This window comes from Cydia splendana, chromosome 1 (assembly GCF_910591565.1).
Source record: "Cydia splendana chromosome 1, ilCydSple1.2, whole genome shotgun sequence".
Classification (NCBI taxonomy): Eukaryota; Metazoa; Arthropoda; class Insecta; order Lepidoptera; family Tortricidae; genus Cydia; species Cydia splendana.
The window spans coordinates 7,004,427-7,021,489 of record NC_085960.1 but is presented as its reverse complement, the minus strand read 5'-3'; the positions used below and the strand labels follow the sequence as shown (position 1 = coordinate 7,021,489).

General features: G+C 42.1%; 1 protein-coding gene and 1 long non-coding RNA gene across 2 annotated transcripts; both read right to left on the bottom strand.

The window, feature by feature from the left end:
- Positions 1-476: 476 nt before the first annotated feature.
- LOC134790221 (uncharacterized) lies at positions 477-8,957 on the bottom strand. The gene is made up of 4 exons (XR_010144166.1): positions 8,755-8,957; positions 8,428-8,554; positions 7,175-7,240; positions 477-588 (listed from the first exon to the last, which is right to left on the bottom strand). It is a non-coding gene; the product is annotated as an uncharacterized LOC134790221 (long non-coding RNA).
- A 370-nt stretch (positions 8,958-9,327) lies between these two features.
- Positions 9,328-16,615, bottom strand: LOC134801935 (uncharacterized). Its single transcript, XM_063774860.1, has 5 exons — positions 16,523-16,615; positions 15,880-16,020; positions 15,439-15,548; positions 12,594-12,675; positions 9,328-9,503 (listed from the first exon to the last, which is right to left on the bottom strand). Exons 2-5 carry the CDS (start codon positions 15,992-15,994, stop codon positions 9,328-9,330), a joined length of 483 nt encoding a protein of 160 aa, XP_063630930.1. The 5' UTR covers positions 15,995-16,020; positions 16,523-16,615.
- Between the last annotated feature and the right edge of the window lie 448 nt (positions 16,616-17,063).

The window sequence follows — 17,063 nt, the reverse complement described above, 5'->3', positions numbered from 1 at the left end:
AAACATTTTTTTTAACAGAGTTATGAAAAAAAATGTTTGACAAGTTTACCATTCTGTATAGTAGGATAACTGGGCTATTCACATGTATTTTTTTTCTAGAGCAAATCCTCATAGTTTAAATTTTTTAGAGGATTAACGAAAAAAAAAGTTTAAAGATTTTTTTTGATTTATGAATTTCTCGAATTTTTTGTATGGGTGAGTGAAAATGTAGTCACAGAAATGATTTCTTCATCCTCGAATTACACGAAAGACACCAAACTTGATATACTTGCTGCTGGGGGGAACCTCTTGGCAACCGGGCTTAATCAGCTCAGATCACCCACAGGAACACCTGTTCCAAGCGGTTTGCTTTGTCTCCAAAATGCAAGGTGGTGGACCTTAGATCTCCTGCTATAACAATAGTCCTGTCAGTGATGATAGATCGATCCCAATAGAGCGTGGCACGACCATTTTCGAGAACTGGTTATTATTATTACCTGCAATCCGACGGGCGCGTTTGACAGCATCGCAGGGGCATGGCCGCGTTTTCAAGCACTTGTTACACGTCGGCAGGTTCTTCAAGTCCACGTGAGGGGTTTTAGAGGTCGTCTGCAAGCATGTTACAACATAAACATTTGAGCGTTTTAAAAAAAAATGTACATTTTATTCATGTCTTCAAAATATTAACTTCTGGGCTCATTTTACTCAGAATCATTTGTACATTCACGCCTCATACATGACAAAAAAGTGTCCCAAAATTTTGCATGAAAAAATATTTTTCCAATGCACCACGTTCATACAAATAAAAAAACTATTCATACAAAAATGTGACGATCTGGAAAGGAAATCCTGGGACATTTTTTTCATGTATGAGGCGTGAATTTACAAATGATTCTGAGTAAAACTGAGGAGTAAAATGAGCCCAAGAAGTCAATATTTTGAAGACATCAATGAAATGTACTTACATTTTTTTTTATGGAAAACGCTCATTTACGACTGTATAAAACTGTGCACTGATGGCACTAATAAGTGATCATTTGCAAACCGTTAAGATTAATCATGTAATACTGACAATCTCACAGGCACGGTATACATTTAGATTAACCTTTTCGACGCCGTGTCAAACACAAAAGCTGTCACTCGGACGCCACGTCACCGAAGTGTCAAAACTGAAATTGAACTTTATGCATATGCACGTAGGTCTATGTTGCTCCGTGGTCTGTGACCGATTAATCCGACTTTGGCGTTGGACCTGCGGTGCGGATACATCGGTCATTGGCGTCCAAAAGGTTAATTACGAAAGTGGAGGACCCATGCGAAATCGCCTTTTCTTCAACGTAGTCCTCATTTTCCTCTCTGAATATTAACATTATTGAAAATATTTTGCCACAATTAATTGTATCACAGCTACGATACTATCCTACGATTGTTTTTTTTGACGTGAAACGTAGGTAAACGTCTTTAAAAACCCGTAGTAGAGGTGCCGGATCAAAAACCGATGTAACGAAAAAGTGTTATGGTGCGGCGGCTTATATCTCTGAAACTATAATACCTATAAACATAGTTTTGATATACATATATCGAAGAAAGTAGCCATTACTCGGAACAGCCCGTGCCGCTGACATAGATGTCGCTGATTCTGCGCTAGACACGACGTATTCGGAGCAAAAATGACCCCTATTTTCAGTATTCATTTAGTAATGACTCATCAGCCCATTAACTGATTTCGGTAAAATTGATGTCATTTGATAGATCTTATTTTATTTTAATGAAATATGAGTAAAATAAAGCACGCGGAATTATAATAAGCTTCTAAAAAATAAAAATGTGACAGTTTTTACAGAATTTTTATCACTGCTCTTCTTTGAGGCCACAGTGTGCGAAAAAAAGGGCACAAAACTGACGCACAATACCTGAAATAGTAAGATAAAGCAAAAAGGGTTCTTTACATACCACTTTTACCCTAGTAAAACATGCTGATCTCCTAAAATAATGCATTAGAATCTACGGCGGCGCGGCGGCGCGAGTTACTTTGATAGAACGCATAGAACGTATGACGGCTGCTTGACAATCTCGAGTTCCTATTGCTAATTACTATCTTAGTTGGGTACTTTCTGATGTACCTATGGGAAAAACATATTTTAGAAAAGGTCACTTCTGTGGACAATCCTATAAAAGGTAACGACTCTGGTACATATATATCCCGTTTTTAGGGTTCCGTACCCAAAGGGTAAAACGGCACCCTATTACTAAGACTTCACTGTCCGTCCGTCCGTCCGTCCGTCCGTCCGTCCGTCCGTCCGTCCGTCTGTCACCAGGCTGTATCTCACGAACCGTGATAGCTAGACAGTTGAAATTTTCACAGATGATGTATTTCTGTTGCCGCTATAACAACAAATACTAAGAACAGAATAAAATAAAAATTTAAATGGGGCTCCCATACAACAAACGTGATTTTTGACCAAAGTTAAGCAAAGTCGGGAGTGGTCAGTACTTGGATGGGTGACCGTTTTTTGTTTGCTTTGTTTTTTGCATTATGGTACGGAACCCTTCGTGCGCGAGTCCGACTCGCACTTGCCCGGTTTTTTTCTCATTTGAGTCTCAAGTACTGAAAACAAATTATTCCGCATGTAAAGGTGCTGCGTAAAAAATTGCTTTTAGATTCTCTTATATTTGCGATGGCTACAGGAAAGACACGAACGAGTTTGCTATAAAACGTGTACCTATTACCCGTATAAAAAATCTATTCTCGTAATTTAGGGGCGTTATTTACAAAAAAATAGTACCTAATCGTTACATTCCTTACTCCAAAATGAAATGATCATATAATTAAATAGGTGTGACGCTGTAATTAATTGTTTTAAAATTACCCATCAAATGCTGTATTCAAGTTCATTTAGATAAAGTGAATCATTATGACCCCAAATAATCTTTACAGATAAAATTTAAGATATTACTCAAAATAATTATAATACATCAAGCATTCGCGTGATGCGCGACACTTCGGTATGGAAACACAAAGCAATAGTACAAGAGTCTAACTAAATGAGAAGGCCGAAGGCCGAGCTCCGCGTAGGGCCGAAGGCCCGAAGCGTCCAGGATGTTAGTGCTTAAACACAGAACAATAGTACAAGTGTTTAAATGCGAAGGCCGAAGGCCGAGCTCCGCGTAGGGCCGAAGGCCCGAAGCGTCCAAGATGTTAGTGCTTTGACACAGAACAATAGTACAAGTGTCTAAATGTCCGAGCTCACTGTTTATAAATTTAAATAATATTAAGTTAGTTATACACATATTTCTCGTGTAAGTGAAATGTAATTTCTTATGAGAAATAAATATCTTTAAACCGAAATTCGAAGGCCGAAGGCCGAGCTCCGCGTAGGACCAAAGGCCCGAAGCGTCCAGGATGTCAGTGGTTAAACACAGAAATGACAGCCTGGACGCTTCGGGCCTACGGCCCTACGCGGAGCTCGGCCTTCGGCCTTCGCATTTAAACACTTGTACTATTGCTCTGTGCTAAAGCACTGACATTCTGGACGCTACGGGGCTTCGGCCCTACGCGGAGCTCAGCCTTCGGCCTTCGCATTTAGACACTTGTACTATTGTTTTCTGTTAAAGCACTAACATCCTGGACGCTTCGGGCTTTCGGCCCTACGCGGAGCTCGGCCTTCGGCCTACGCATTTAAACACTTGTACTATTGTTCTGTGTTTAAGCACTAACATCCTGGACGCTTCGGGCCTTCGGCCCTACGCGGAGCTCGGCCTTCGGCCTTCGCATTTAGCAACTTGTACTATTGCCCTGTGTTTAAGCACTAACATCCTGGACGCTTCGGGCCTTCGGCCCTACGCGGAGCTCGGCCTTCGGCCTTCGCATTTAGACACTTGTACTATTGTTCTGTGCTAAAGCACTGACATCTTGGACGCTTCGGGCCTTCGGCCCTACGCGGAGCTCGGCCTTCGGCCTTCGCATTTAAGCACTTGTACATTTGTTCTGTGTTTAAACACTAACATCCTGGACGCTTCGGGCCTTCGGCCCTACGCGGAGCTCGGCCTTCGGCCTTCGCATGTAGACACTTGTACTATTGCTCTGTGCTAAAGCACTGACATTCTGGACGCTTCGGGCCTTCGGCCCTACGCGGAGCTCGGCCTTCGGCCTTCGCATTTAGACACTTGTACTTTTGTTATGTGTTTAAACCCTAACTTCCTGGACACTTCGGGCCTTTGGCCCTACGCGGAGTTCGGCCTTCGGCCTTCGCATTTAGACACTTGTACTATTGCTCTGTGCTAAAGCACTGACATTCTGGACACTTCCGGCCTTCGGCGCTACGCGGAGCTCGGCCTTCGGCCTTCGCATTTAGACACTTGTACTATTGTTCTGTGCTAAAGCACTGACATCCTGGACGCTTCGGGCCTTCGGCCCTACGCGGAGCTCGGCCTTCGGCCTTCGCATTTAGACACTTATACTATTGTTCTGTGTTTAAGCACTGACAGCCTGGACGCTTCGGGCCTTCGGCCCTACGCGGAGCTCTGCCTTCGGCCTTCGCATTTAGACACTTGTACTTTTGTTTTGTTTAAACACTAACATCCTGGACGCTTCGGGCCTTCGGCCCTACGCGGAGCTCGGCCTTCGGCCTTCGCATGTAGACACTTGTACTATTACTCTGTGCTAAAGCACTGACATCCTGGACGCTTCGGGCCTACGGCCCTACGCGGAGCTCGGCCTTCGTCCTTCGCATTTAGACACTTATACTATTGTTCTGAGTTTAAGCACTGACAGGTGGATGCTTCGGGCCTTCGGCCCTACGCGGAGCTTGGCCTTCGGCCTTCGCATTTAGACACTTGTACTTTTGTTCTGTGTTTAAACACGTTAGTGTTTGCGTTACACGTTAGCGTCCAGGATGTTAATCCTGGACGCTTCAGGCCTTCGGACCTACGCGGAGCTCGGCCTTCGGCCTTCGGATTTAGACACTTATACTATTATTATGTGTTTAAGCACTAACATCCTGGACGCTTCGGGCCTTCGGCCCTACGCGGAGCTCGGCCTTCGGCCTTCGCATTTAGACACTTGTACTATTGTTCTTTGCTAAAGCACTAACATCCTGGACGCTTCGGGCCTTCGGCCCTACGCGGAGCTCGGCCTACAGCCTTCGCATTTAGACACTTATACTATTGTTCTGTGTTTAAGCACTGACAGCCTGGACGCTTCGGGCCTTCGGCCCTACGCGGAGCTCGGCCTTCGCATTTAGACACTTGTACTATTGCTCTGTGCTAAAGTACTGACATTCTGGACACTTCCGGCCTTCGGCCCTACGCGGAGTTCGGCCCTCGCATTTAGACACTTGTACTATTGCTCTGTGCTAAAGCACTGACATTCTGGACACTTCCGGCCTTCGGCCCTACGCGGACCTCGGCCTTCGGCCTTCGCATGTAGACACTTGTACTATTGCTCTGTGCTAAAGCACTGACATTCTGGACGCTTCGGGCCTTCGGCTCTACGCGGGGCTCGGCCTTCGGCCTTCGCATTTAGACACTTGTACTTTTGTTCTGTGTTTAAACACTAACATCCTGGACGCTTCAGGCCTTCGGCCTTACGCGGAGCTCGGCCGTCGGCCTTCGCATTTAGACACTTGTACTATTGCTCTGTGCTAAAGCACTGACATTCTGGACGCTTCGGGCCTTCGGCCCTACGCGGAGCTCGGCCTTCGGCCTTCGCATTTAAGCACTTGTACTTTTGTTCTGTGTTTAAACACTAACATCCTGGACGCTTCGGGCCTTCGGCCCTACGCGGAGCTCGGCCTTCGGCCTTCGCATTTAGACACTTGTACTATTGCTCTGTGCTAAAGCACTGACATTCTGGACGCTTCGGGCCTTCGGCCCTACGCGGAGCTCGGCCTTCGGCCTTCGCGTTTAGACACTTGTACTATTGTTCTGTGCTAACGCACTGACATCGTGGACGCTTCGGGCCTTCGGCCCTACGCGGAGCTCGGCCTTCGGCCTTCGCATTATCTGTCCACACCACGTTTCACGTCAACCATAGCGGCTGTGTCCCTGATACAGCCTGTCTCCATTTTTTTTACAATTTTTAGTTAGGTTAGTTCGTTTTTAAAAATCTAAAGAAAAATCTCAACCGTAGGGGCAAAAGGGTAGCGTAGGTTTGACAGCGGTTCAGGGTCGAATCATGCTATCCCATTCTAATATATGGCACTATCCCTTTCGGCTATATAGGGTTGTCAAAATTCAAGTGATTATCTTATCTGTGGTCGTACACGCAAAAGGAAGTCAAGTGGTGCCAACCCTAATAATTGCTCGGAGCAATGCTGAGCCGAGCGGAGCCGAGCGGAGCCGAGCGGAGCCGAGATGGAGACGAGCGGAGCCGAGCGGAGCCGAGCGGAGCCGAGTTTGGCCGAAGTCAGGAGTTTCGCACCCCTGGTTATGGTTAACCCTTCAAGTGGCGCCAGCGAAGACGCGAAAAGTAGTCAAGTGGCGGGGCCCCGGTGGGTGGTCAGCGCAGATTAAGAAAATTTTACAAAATCGTCGATTTAAGCTTTTCTATGTTTGAAAGTATATTAAATCACATATTGTTAGAATCAGCGTTATATAGGCTATTTGAATATAGCAATTAAATTATTCTAATGTTTATACATTTGGCCAGACCTAATCAAACTCCGGAAGAATGACAGTTTTCCAGCTTCCTTGTTAAAAATGACTACCACCATAAAACTAATCGATTATTGGAGGTAATTGCTATTTCATTATCAAAGGAAGACTTGTATCTTTAAGATTAAATCAATAAAAGGGACCTAAGATACAATTTCATTTACCAAACAACCTCTTAAAAAACGAGACTGACCTCAGACTAGGCGGTCGCTCCCGAATCAATGGTCCTCATCTACAAATTTTATATCAAGTGTTTTTGTGTTTCTTATGGTATGCTATCCATCTCTAACTCGCTACCTAATTTTGGGCGCTAGAAGAGCGTAACTATACTTAAATGCGTTCAATTTCACCTCTAAATACTACACCTCTCACTGGTGGATGACAGTTTACTGGTTTTCGCATCGACCATTCACGGGTTGACCGCCACTTGAAGGGTTAATATACGAGTACATCAACTTATTCACCAATTACACATATCTGAATATACGTTTCAAGTTACTAAGACGTCAGGCCAAAAAAAAATGGTTAGGCTTATTCTTACCGCATGGTATTTCTTTAAATGCACCTCAAATCTGCTCCGAAGATTAGGGCAAACTGGAAAGGCAGTCTGAAAAAAACGAATGGTTAGAAATTACTGGTAAATTTCCTTTAGAAAATTAATGAAAATTTTAAAGATGACTGTTACTACCGGTATCGTCTTGGGTCGTCCCATTCGTTATTCGTCAAGTTCTTAAATTAGTCCTATTCTGCTTTCGTCACCCATTCTACATTCGTCACAATCGTCGGTGGCTTTCAATGTAGAATGCGTGACGAAAGCAAAATAGGACTAATGTAAGAACTTGACGAAAAACGAATGGGACGACCCAAGACGAACCTGACTACCTAACTTGTAAACCTGCCAGCGGCAGCGTTGCTCATTGGGATCCTACCAAAATACCTTATTTTTTTTTTACTTTTTATTCTACCCCTATCGCGTCATGATTTATGTATCCATGCCAAATTGCAGCTTTCTACCACTAACAATCACGGAGCAAAGCCGCGGACGGACAGATCGACGGACATGGCGAAACTATAAGGGTTCCTCTTCCTAGTTGACTACGGAACCCTAAAAGTGCCCTATGGCCTATGGCAGCACTTTTTTCTTTTTGCTTCTTTGTGGTCGTATCCGTCATCCCATATCGGATCGGGCAACTTGAAAAGAGAAGGTGAACGTATCTGTATGAAAAGTGTCCACCAAAAAACATTAAATAGGTGGCGCCACAATACATCGCGAACAAATTTATGACTTAGATAAAACAATTCATATCACTGAGAACTTCACTCCGTCATAACGCCCATGTTTATATGTCATGTCCCTGTGGGCGTGTGCTACCCTAGCGCCACCGGAGAGATTTCGAACTATTATTTACATCTGCTAGCTGGACACTTTTGCAACAGTTCTCCCAGAAGAGATTGTTCTCCTTACCTCTACCATAGACATCTACCCTCCATAATGAAAACGCTCTAATTGTTATAAAATTTACGCGGTATGACTATGAGCCGAGTAAACCTAAAGCTGTTTTCTGTAAGGATGTAATCGGCCTGCCTAGAGCGGACCAAGCTAATTCTGCATCGCATTTACAATGACAATGTAGCAATTTCATCACGAAATTTCTACACTCCTCTAAAATAATAATATGATGTTTATTAATGACACTTGCTCATTTTGTTCTATTCGAGTCGGTGGAAATGTGGCTTAGACAGACTCCTACATGCTTTGGAAGTTTGGATGATTATTAAATACGAGTAACTCACCACGGGTTTTCCTACGTCCCCGTTCTTCTCTCTAAAAACATTCTTGGTGATTGTATTATCGATTCTTTTAGTTAAGTGTTCTGCTGACGATTGGGCTCCGCTTTTCAAGTAGTCGAAGGCGGTTGCACTGGGAATAAGTCTGAGATGAAGGCAGTCTCAAAAAAATGATATCCTTATGGCAATAACTTAATATCCCTTCTTCATAAAATCAAAACATTCTGCTTCGAAAAGCACACCTATCTATCCCATATCCACTTACATCCTATTTCATTCTGTATTCATAATCATAATGCCACAAATCAGCCTACTAACAACAAGCCTCCTCACCTTACAAGTCCACGATGCAGAAAATATTCCTTTTCTTTTGAATCAACATGTGCGTTAGTGTGTTTCTTCTTTCGTGATCTTCTGTAACTTTCTTTCTGTTTATGGGCATAGGGATTGAGTGACGTGAAGATTCGCGGCTTGTCCCAATGGTGACGGCGCTTCCTTGAGGGTAATGCGGTCTGGGATTGTTTTGGAGCTGAAACAATTTTTGAACTCCAAAATGTGTTCTTTTTTCGCGAGTTAAGACAAATGTAAGAGAGCCCCTAACCCCTTTTTAACTTTTCAAGTCACGAGGTCCAATCCAGAATATTATTCGTATTCGTTAGTATGTGATTGTCAGTGTTATAAAATTGCATCATAACCCTCCTTTTGCGTTGCCGTAGTCGGGTAAAACGTAAGCCAATGATCTCCGGGTGACCTTTGGAATAAGTACTTAGATAGTGTTTGTCTACAATTAGTTTACACCGAGTAGACAATGACAATAAGACGTAGTATTTGGTGTGCAAACTTAGTGTAAACGGAATCATTGTATTTTCTAAATCCAATAAGACGAAAAATGTCTGTCATATGGGATTAAAGAGAAATATCGGGCTTACAGTGAATTCGATTCGGTTCGAATTCGAATGAAGTTTTGAGGAGTTGTTCCAGCAGTTGAGTGGACGGCAAATGCTCGGTCATGCTCGGGTACTTCCTGAGGGAGCTCACGAATGCATCCACGTCTCGGTCCTTATGCGCCCTGAACTGGCACCCTTTGAATATGTAATAACCAGACATAGAAGTTTTTGTGGCAAAATAAAGTGATTGACAAAATGAAATATCGACATGTCTGTTATTGTTATTATCGATGTTACCTTAACGTTATATTTAGATAGAGTCTGGCTACTGAAATATTACACAAATGTTTGGCGGGAAATTCAAAAAATCTTGGGCTGGTCACACTTTGTGTAGTAGGAATTATAGTTTTGATACTAGAAAATATTTTTTGATTTTCTGTGCACACGTAAGGTACCTAAGTTAAATATAAGGATAATATACGTAATATACTAAGGATATAAGTTAAATATACGTTGACGTGCACTCAAAGTCAGCTCATATAATTTCTACCACTATCTAAAGTACAGTCAACGATAAACACATATGTTAACACTTTCTCACCATATACCATTGTAACAAGGCGAAAAATGAAATGTAATATAAATAAGACCTAGCTCGATAATACCGTAATATTAATCCATCACGAAAAAAAATACATAAGTATTGCCAAATATGCTAAATACTAAGTATCAAAATATTTATAGAGCACCAACCTCCTAATTTGTTTATATTTGCTTAGGACTTGTAAACATTGCAGTTTTTCGTTATAGAACGCTACACGTCGACTTCGCATATTGTCGTAATTATTTACGAACTTAAATAATAGTTTGCGAACCTCACTCAGTATAGACATTATTAATATTATTTAAAATAAACCCCGTATAAAACCGCAAACAATTTGAATGAATGACCTGAATGACATAAATTGACAACTGACTTTTAGCTTTTTTTTTAAATCATAGACAATTGGTGATACAACAACGAAATATCTGTCAACAATTTTTGGCTAGCCAGACTCTATTTATTACATTTTATAATAAGATAGCTACCGCGAAATACACAACACGTTCGATATCTTCTTCTCTTTTGATATTGGTAGTTTTATATTCTCTTAGCACTAAATATACATATAAAGCGGTACATAATTTATTTATTAAGTACATTATAAAGAAATTATGTAGCGCTTTGTAATTGATTTGCATTACCTACTCAAATTTCTCGGTAACTTACCTACAGCAAGTAGAAGTTACATATTTTAAATATTGATCTATGACTTATCGATAACAGATTTATCGATATTTCATTTTCTCAAACACTCGTTTATGCCACAAAAACTTCTATGTCTGGTAATAACGTAAATTCAATGTGATTTACATGCCAGATTTTTAAGGTGGTTAAGAGATCACATGAAAAAACCATTGCTTTTATTTACATAAACAATAGGCAGTATCTTTGCTAAATGAAACATGATAAAGTAGGACAGATGTTTACTCGTATATATTTAAGTACAATACCTAAGAGAAGTTTTATGATAATGATCCAATGCGCTGTAAGACATCTATGATAGAATTTCTTGAGGAACTATAACTATTAGACTTATATCTGTCGTAGGCCGATCGTAAGATCAGGCAGATCGTAATGTTCCTGTGTAATGTTTTGACGATAGTCACATTAAACCAATACATAGGTAGGATAGGTTCGTTAGGTTGCTTTAGATGCCCGAAGGGCAAACTGCCCAGAAATAGGAGCCCCGCGCAGCGGGGCTCCGTCGACTCAGGGAACGAGTCAAAGATTTTCACGTTTCACGATATGCCTAGGAATTTCACGATATGCCTGATCTTACGATCGGCCGCCGACATATCGACCGGGATATGAACCGTGACCGTGATTACCTTTTGTTTTCGAGCTCCCGATATAGGAAATCATGCTTCACAATGTTCATATCCCGGTCGATATAAGTCAAGTGAAACTAACCGTGTATCATTCAAAACAACTATTACTATTCTTCTTAGGACCCGATTAATGTTGATCAGTCTTTGAAAGTACCTACGCGATCATGGAGTAATCAAGGTGGCTGTTTTTCTACTTATTAAAGGTTACATATAAGACTTCTAAGTAATTATAAATGACTTAATCAGAGAAGGTAGTGTTACCTAGATATTTTAATATGTTGATTTTAGTGATGAAAGATACATATATCAGGATAAGTAGGAACAAAGGTGAAAGAAGAGCTGACTAAGTAAAAAATTACCTCGGCTTCCAATTGTATCTAAATTTTTTCGGTAATTATGGATGTCACTATGTGCACGGGAATGACGTCTGATATTGCCCACCTCAAAGTTTCCAAATTCTAAAAACGTGCAAATATAATATAAGGTCAATAAAATACGAGTAAGTGTGGTTGTGGGGTAATCCTGGGTTCGAATCCTGGTAAGAGCATTTCGTCGGGTGAGAATACGTTTGTGCCATTGGCCACTTACATTGGTTTACAGGAGAGCGAAAAGAAGCAAAAAAAAATTGTCGAAAAGTTTTACATTTAGGAAATATTGAACTTATTTATCATTTAGGCACATATGTTTACTATTTATAGTACCATACAAATATTGTAAATATAGTGGTAATCATAAAATAAAACCATTTATAATATTGCCATATCCGTTTTTGATGAGTAAATGTTAAACGTACAATGTATGATATTACGACACAAACGTTTTGGATATGTCACACTTTTGTGATAATTTTCTGTTAAAAGAGTGTAATTATCCTACAGCAAAATGCGGATATGGCACAACATTTTTCAAAAATAGTTTTTTACAAAAACCGATTACTGACAATTATAGCTATTTTTTTGTTATTTTAGGAATCATTAAAAAACGATTTTGCCAAAAATTGATATGGCACAAACGTATTCTCAACCGACGATTTATTTGTGTGATGAGCACAGATATTTGTTCCTTAGTCATGGGAGTTTTCTATGTATTTAATTATTTGTATATTATACATATATATCGTTATCTGAGTACACACACGTGAAACTTAGTCGATCTATGTAAGAATGTCCTATGTAGGGGGTCTGACGCTCGCGCGGGTTCGTTCCTGGTTCAAAGGTTGTCCATCGCCATTCAACGTGATAATGCGGCTAGTACCTTTGCGCCGAAGACGACTCGAGGGGGACTTTTTGAGTCATATAGTCTTAACAGTTATAATTTTATTGTTATTTTAGGTGAATCAATCCTGAGACGAACCTGATGATGGTTTCTGCCTCTGTGGCGGGAACTCTGTGTGCTCGCAAGCAGCGGAACGGGTGTCCACGCCGCAGTGGGACACCTAAGGGCATAATATAATTATTAACACGTTTATTATGTTTGTTTATCTTAAAACTACGGAGATATGCAGGAGTGTGTTTATGACTTATAAAAAAATTACAACAATTATTCATGGTCATAAAAGTAGGTACGTACTTGTAATGTACGTAAGGAAGGAAATTAAGGAATGATGGGTCATCATCATCATCATCATCTCAGCCATAAGACGTCCACTGCTGAACATAGGCCTCCCCCTTGGACCTCCATACGTGCCGGTTGGAAGCGACCCGCATCCAGCGTCTTCCGGCGACCTTAACAAGATCGTCTGTCCATCTTGTGGGTGGACGTCCTACGCTGCGCTTGCTAGTCCGTGGTCTCCACTCGAGCACTTTTCGACCCCATCGGCCATCTTCTCTGCGTGCAATGTGGCCTGCCCATTGCCACTTCAGCTTGCTAATCCGGTGGGCTATGTCGGTGACTTTAGTTCGTCTACGGATCTCCTCATTTCTGATTCGATCACGTAGAGAAACTCCGAGCATAGCCCTCTCCATAGCTCGTTGAGCGACTTTGAGTTTTGAGATGAGGCCGATAGTGAAAGACCACGTTTCGGAGCCGTAAGTCATCACTGGTAACACACATTGATTAAAGACTTTCGTCTTGAGGCACTGAGGTATGTCGGACGAAAAGACATTACGTAGTTTCCCGAACGCTGCCCAACCGAGTTGGATTCGGCGGTTGACCTCTTTCTCGAAGTTGGACCTACCTAATTGGACTACTTGTCCTAGGTAGATGTACGAGTCAACAACTTCGAGTACCGAGTTCCCAACAGAGACTGGGATGGGCACAACATTGGCATTTGACATAAGTTTCGTCTTGTCCATGTTCATTTTCAAGCCCACCCGTTGTGAAACTCGGTTGAGGTCATCGAGCATCATGCTGAGTTCCTCCATCGACTTTGCCATGACTACGATATCGTCGGCAAACCGAAGGTGAGTGATGTATTCGCCGTTGATGTTGATGCCAAGTCCTTCCCATTCCAGGAGCTTGAAGGCGTCTTCCATTACGGCAGTAAACAGTTTCGGAGATATAACGTCTCCCTGCCTTACGCCTCTTCGCAATGGAATCGCCCTCGTGCTCTGCTCCTGTACTCGGACCGACATGGTGGCGTTACTATACAAACACTTCAACACTTCGATGTACCGATAGTCAATATGGCATCGCTGAAGAGACTCAAGCACCGCCCATGTTTCCACCGAATCGAAGGCTTTCTCATAGTCCACAAACGCTAAGCATAATGGCAAGTTATACTCTTCGGTCTTCTGTATAACTTGCCGCAGCGTATGGATGTGGTCTATGGTACTATAGCCTTTTCGGAAACCGGCTTGTTCGGGAGGCTGGAAGTCATCAAGTCTGTGTTCGAGACGGTTCGTGATGACCCTTGAAAACAGCTTATAGACATGACTCAGAAGCGTGATGGGTCTGTAGTTCTTCAATAGGTTGTTATCACCTTTTTTGAAGAACAGCACCACCTCGCCTCTATTCCATGTTTCAGGCGTTATGCCCTCGGACAAGACGGAATTAAAGAGCTTCTGGAGGACTTTAAGTACCGGTGTTCCACCCGCTCTCAGAAGCTCTGAAGTGATTCCGTCTTTGCCCGGCGCCTTGTTGTTCTTAAGCTGCTTCAGGGCCATCCTAATCTCGTACAGACTGATGTCCGGGATATCTTCGGTATAATGTCGGGACAGCTTGGCTCTTGGATCTCCTACCAAGCTGTCAACGGGCTTTGCGATCGAAGTGTATAACTGTCCATAGAACCTCTCGATCTCACCTAAAACCTCCGCTTTGCTCGACGCTATGCTGCCATCTTCCCGTTTCAGCTTTGTCAGCTGGCTTTGCCCAATAGACTCGTCCTTTGCGAACTCTTTGGAGCCTTGGTTTCGCTCAATAGTCTCTTTAATATGGTTAGTATTAAAGAGACGCAGATCATGTCGCAAGGACTTAGATATACGTCTATTGAGCTGCCTATATGACTCCGCGTCATCGGGAGACTGCAACTGTAGCGAGCGTCGTTCAGCCATGAGGTTTAAGGTTTGCTCGGTCAATTTCTGAGGTCTATCTTTACGGCGGGGTCTAAAAAACTTAGACCCTACTGTGTGGACAGTTTCCACTAGCCCGTCGTTGATTTCGTCCACTGAAGCCAAGTTCTCTAGGCAAGCAAAGCGGTTAGAGAGCTCGAGTTGAAAGCTTTCGGGGTTTTGAACATGGGCTCGAGTAGGTCGGAGCGTAGACTTCATCAGGCTGGACCTTTCAAGTTTAATATTGATATTCAGTGTGCCTCTTACGATTCGGTGATCACTACCGGTCTTTACCCTGTTGATCACAGAGACATCACTGAATATCCGTTTCTTGTCGGTCATGATGAAGTCTATCTCGTTTCTCGTGGAACCGTCAGGACTCATCCAGGTCCATTTCCTGTGAGGCGGCTTCTGGAAGAAAGAGTTCATCATGAAGAGTTCCTCTCTCTCCAGAAAGTCGGCCATCAGCCTCTGACCCCTAGGGTTCCGTTGCCCATACCCAAATTGCCCCACTCTCAACTCATCCCCGCTTCTCTTGCCCAACTTTGCGTTGAAGTCCCCCATAACAACAGTAAAGTAGGTTTTAGAAGTATGTATGATGGGTGTTAGAATTTAATTATTACATATCTCTACTACGGTCGTGATTTGTAATTATTTGTCAATTCCCGACTCTCTAAATAGATATTATGTTTATAGTGCAATCGGAATACCTGATAGGTGCTTGCATACGGCTCTGGAGATAGGCAACGACGTTTAAAATTGTGCTCAGAGACGGTTTGTGATGCTATTGCATTTGAGGGGTTGCGAGACGGCCGCGGTGCTACAAAAAATAGAATAACAGGTTGAAATACCTTTTTTGCAGTATCCAATGTCAGTAAGAGTAATGTACCTACTGTGTTTCTGTGAGATCTTCATGGTACAATACATGGTAAAGATCAGCAGTATTTGTATTTATCTTTCCCCAGGAGCCTTAACAGGCTGATTGTCAATACAGAGTCTGTCAGTAACTCCGTATACACTTGCTTATTTCATCATCGAACTCCTTTCCTTCCCTATTTCCTTTTTTCCTTTTATTGCCTTGGTACCTAATCAAGGCGACGGATTGTAGTTATCTACAGCCACTAAAACCAAGAGTGGTTAGGTTAGCTCACCCGTTAACTTTTCCGGGGGTCGGCATTGTCGCGAGTTTTTGAGAAGATTGAACGCTAGTCCTGCTTCGGAAAGCCAACTGACCACCGCTACCACGCCCTCGACACCACCCTCCATTATTGGTCAGGTGGCAGAGGAATGTGCTGGAAACATACATCTATTTATTACATATGAACCGTTGATTTTTGGTTGTTTCCTATGTCAGCTATTTGTGTCTAATATTATATTATGTGTTACACCACACACCTATAGTGATTTGGGTGTTTTATAGTCACTGTTGCATTTGCTCTCGGAAAGCATATTTTGGCGAAGTAGAACTGATGAAGACCAACAATTGATGGCATGACTGTTATCTGCAGTTGTTTTTTGCTAATGATGATGGTTACTTAGGGAGGATAAAAACGAGCAAAATTGTAACGTTGCCGTTACAATTTTGGTTCAAATCTCGATTGTGTTGTATATACCGGATCAAATTGTTCTCGAAGAAAAATATTAAAAGATGACTAAAAATTCAGAATCCTTATCACAGACAAGAGGTTAAATTAAAACCCAAATAGATTATAGTAACAGCATAAACCGAGATACCTAATTTATACATTAATGTAGGTGAAACTTTTTTAGATGTCTCTGTCTGGAATACTTTACGGTCATCTTCATAAGCCGCAACGAAGAAGCGCACACTTCGGGCTTGGTACAGCCCTGCCACGCGTCGTGATGAGGAACGGGCCTGGAAATTAATTCCAATCGAAACCAGGGTCAATTATTATAAATCACCACCAAGCTATATTAATGCATTCAAATTAATTATATTTTTTCCATTATGTGTTTAATTAAAAAATATCGCAGTATCGCTCCGTGAATTTTAAGCTGCCTAAATTTGTGCCCATTTAAGAGTTATACGAGCTGAAAACTCGCTGATAAAGCTCTTATTCAGTTTCAAGCGTATTTGTACTTCATTATTCGGCTGCTATACAGCTATCTGGTGCTACTTGGGCTGCTGCTATATATAGGCGTCTCATATATATAATGCCAAATTAGCGTATCCTCAACTTCCATCATCCTTATCATCAGTTCATAAGGAAGATATTTCCACCTGTTTTTCGGTATATGCCTATGATATCTAAGTACTACACATACACAGGCTAGAACTAAATAAAAAGTGTACCTAATATGCAAGACTGCAAGT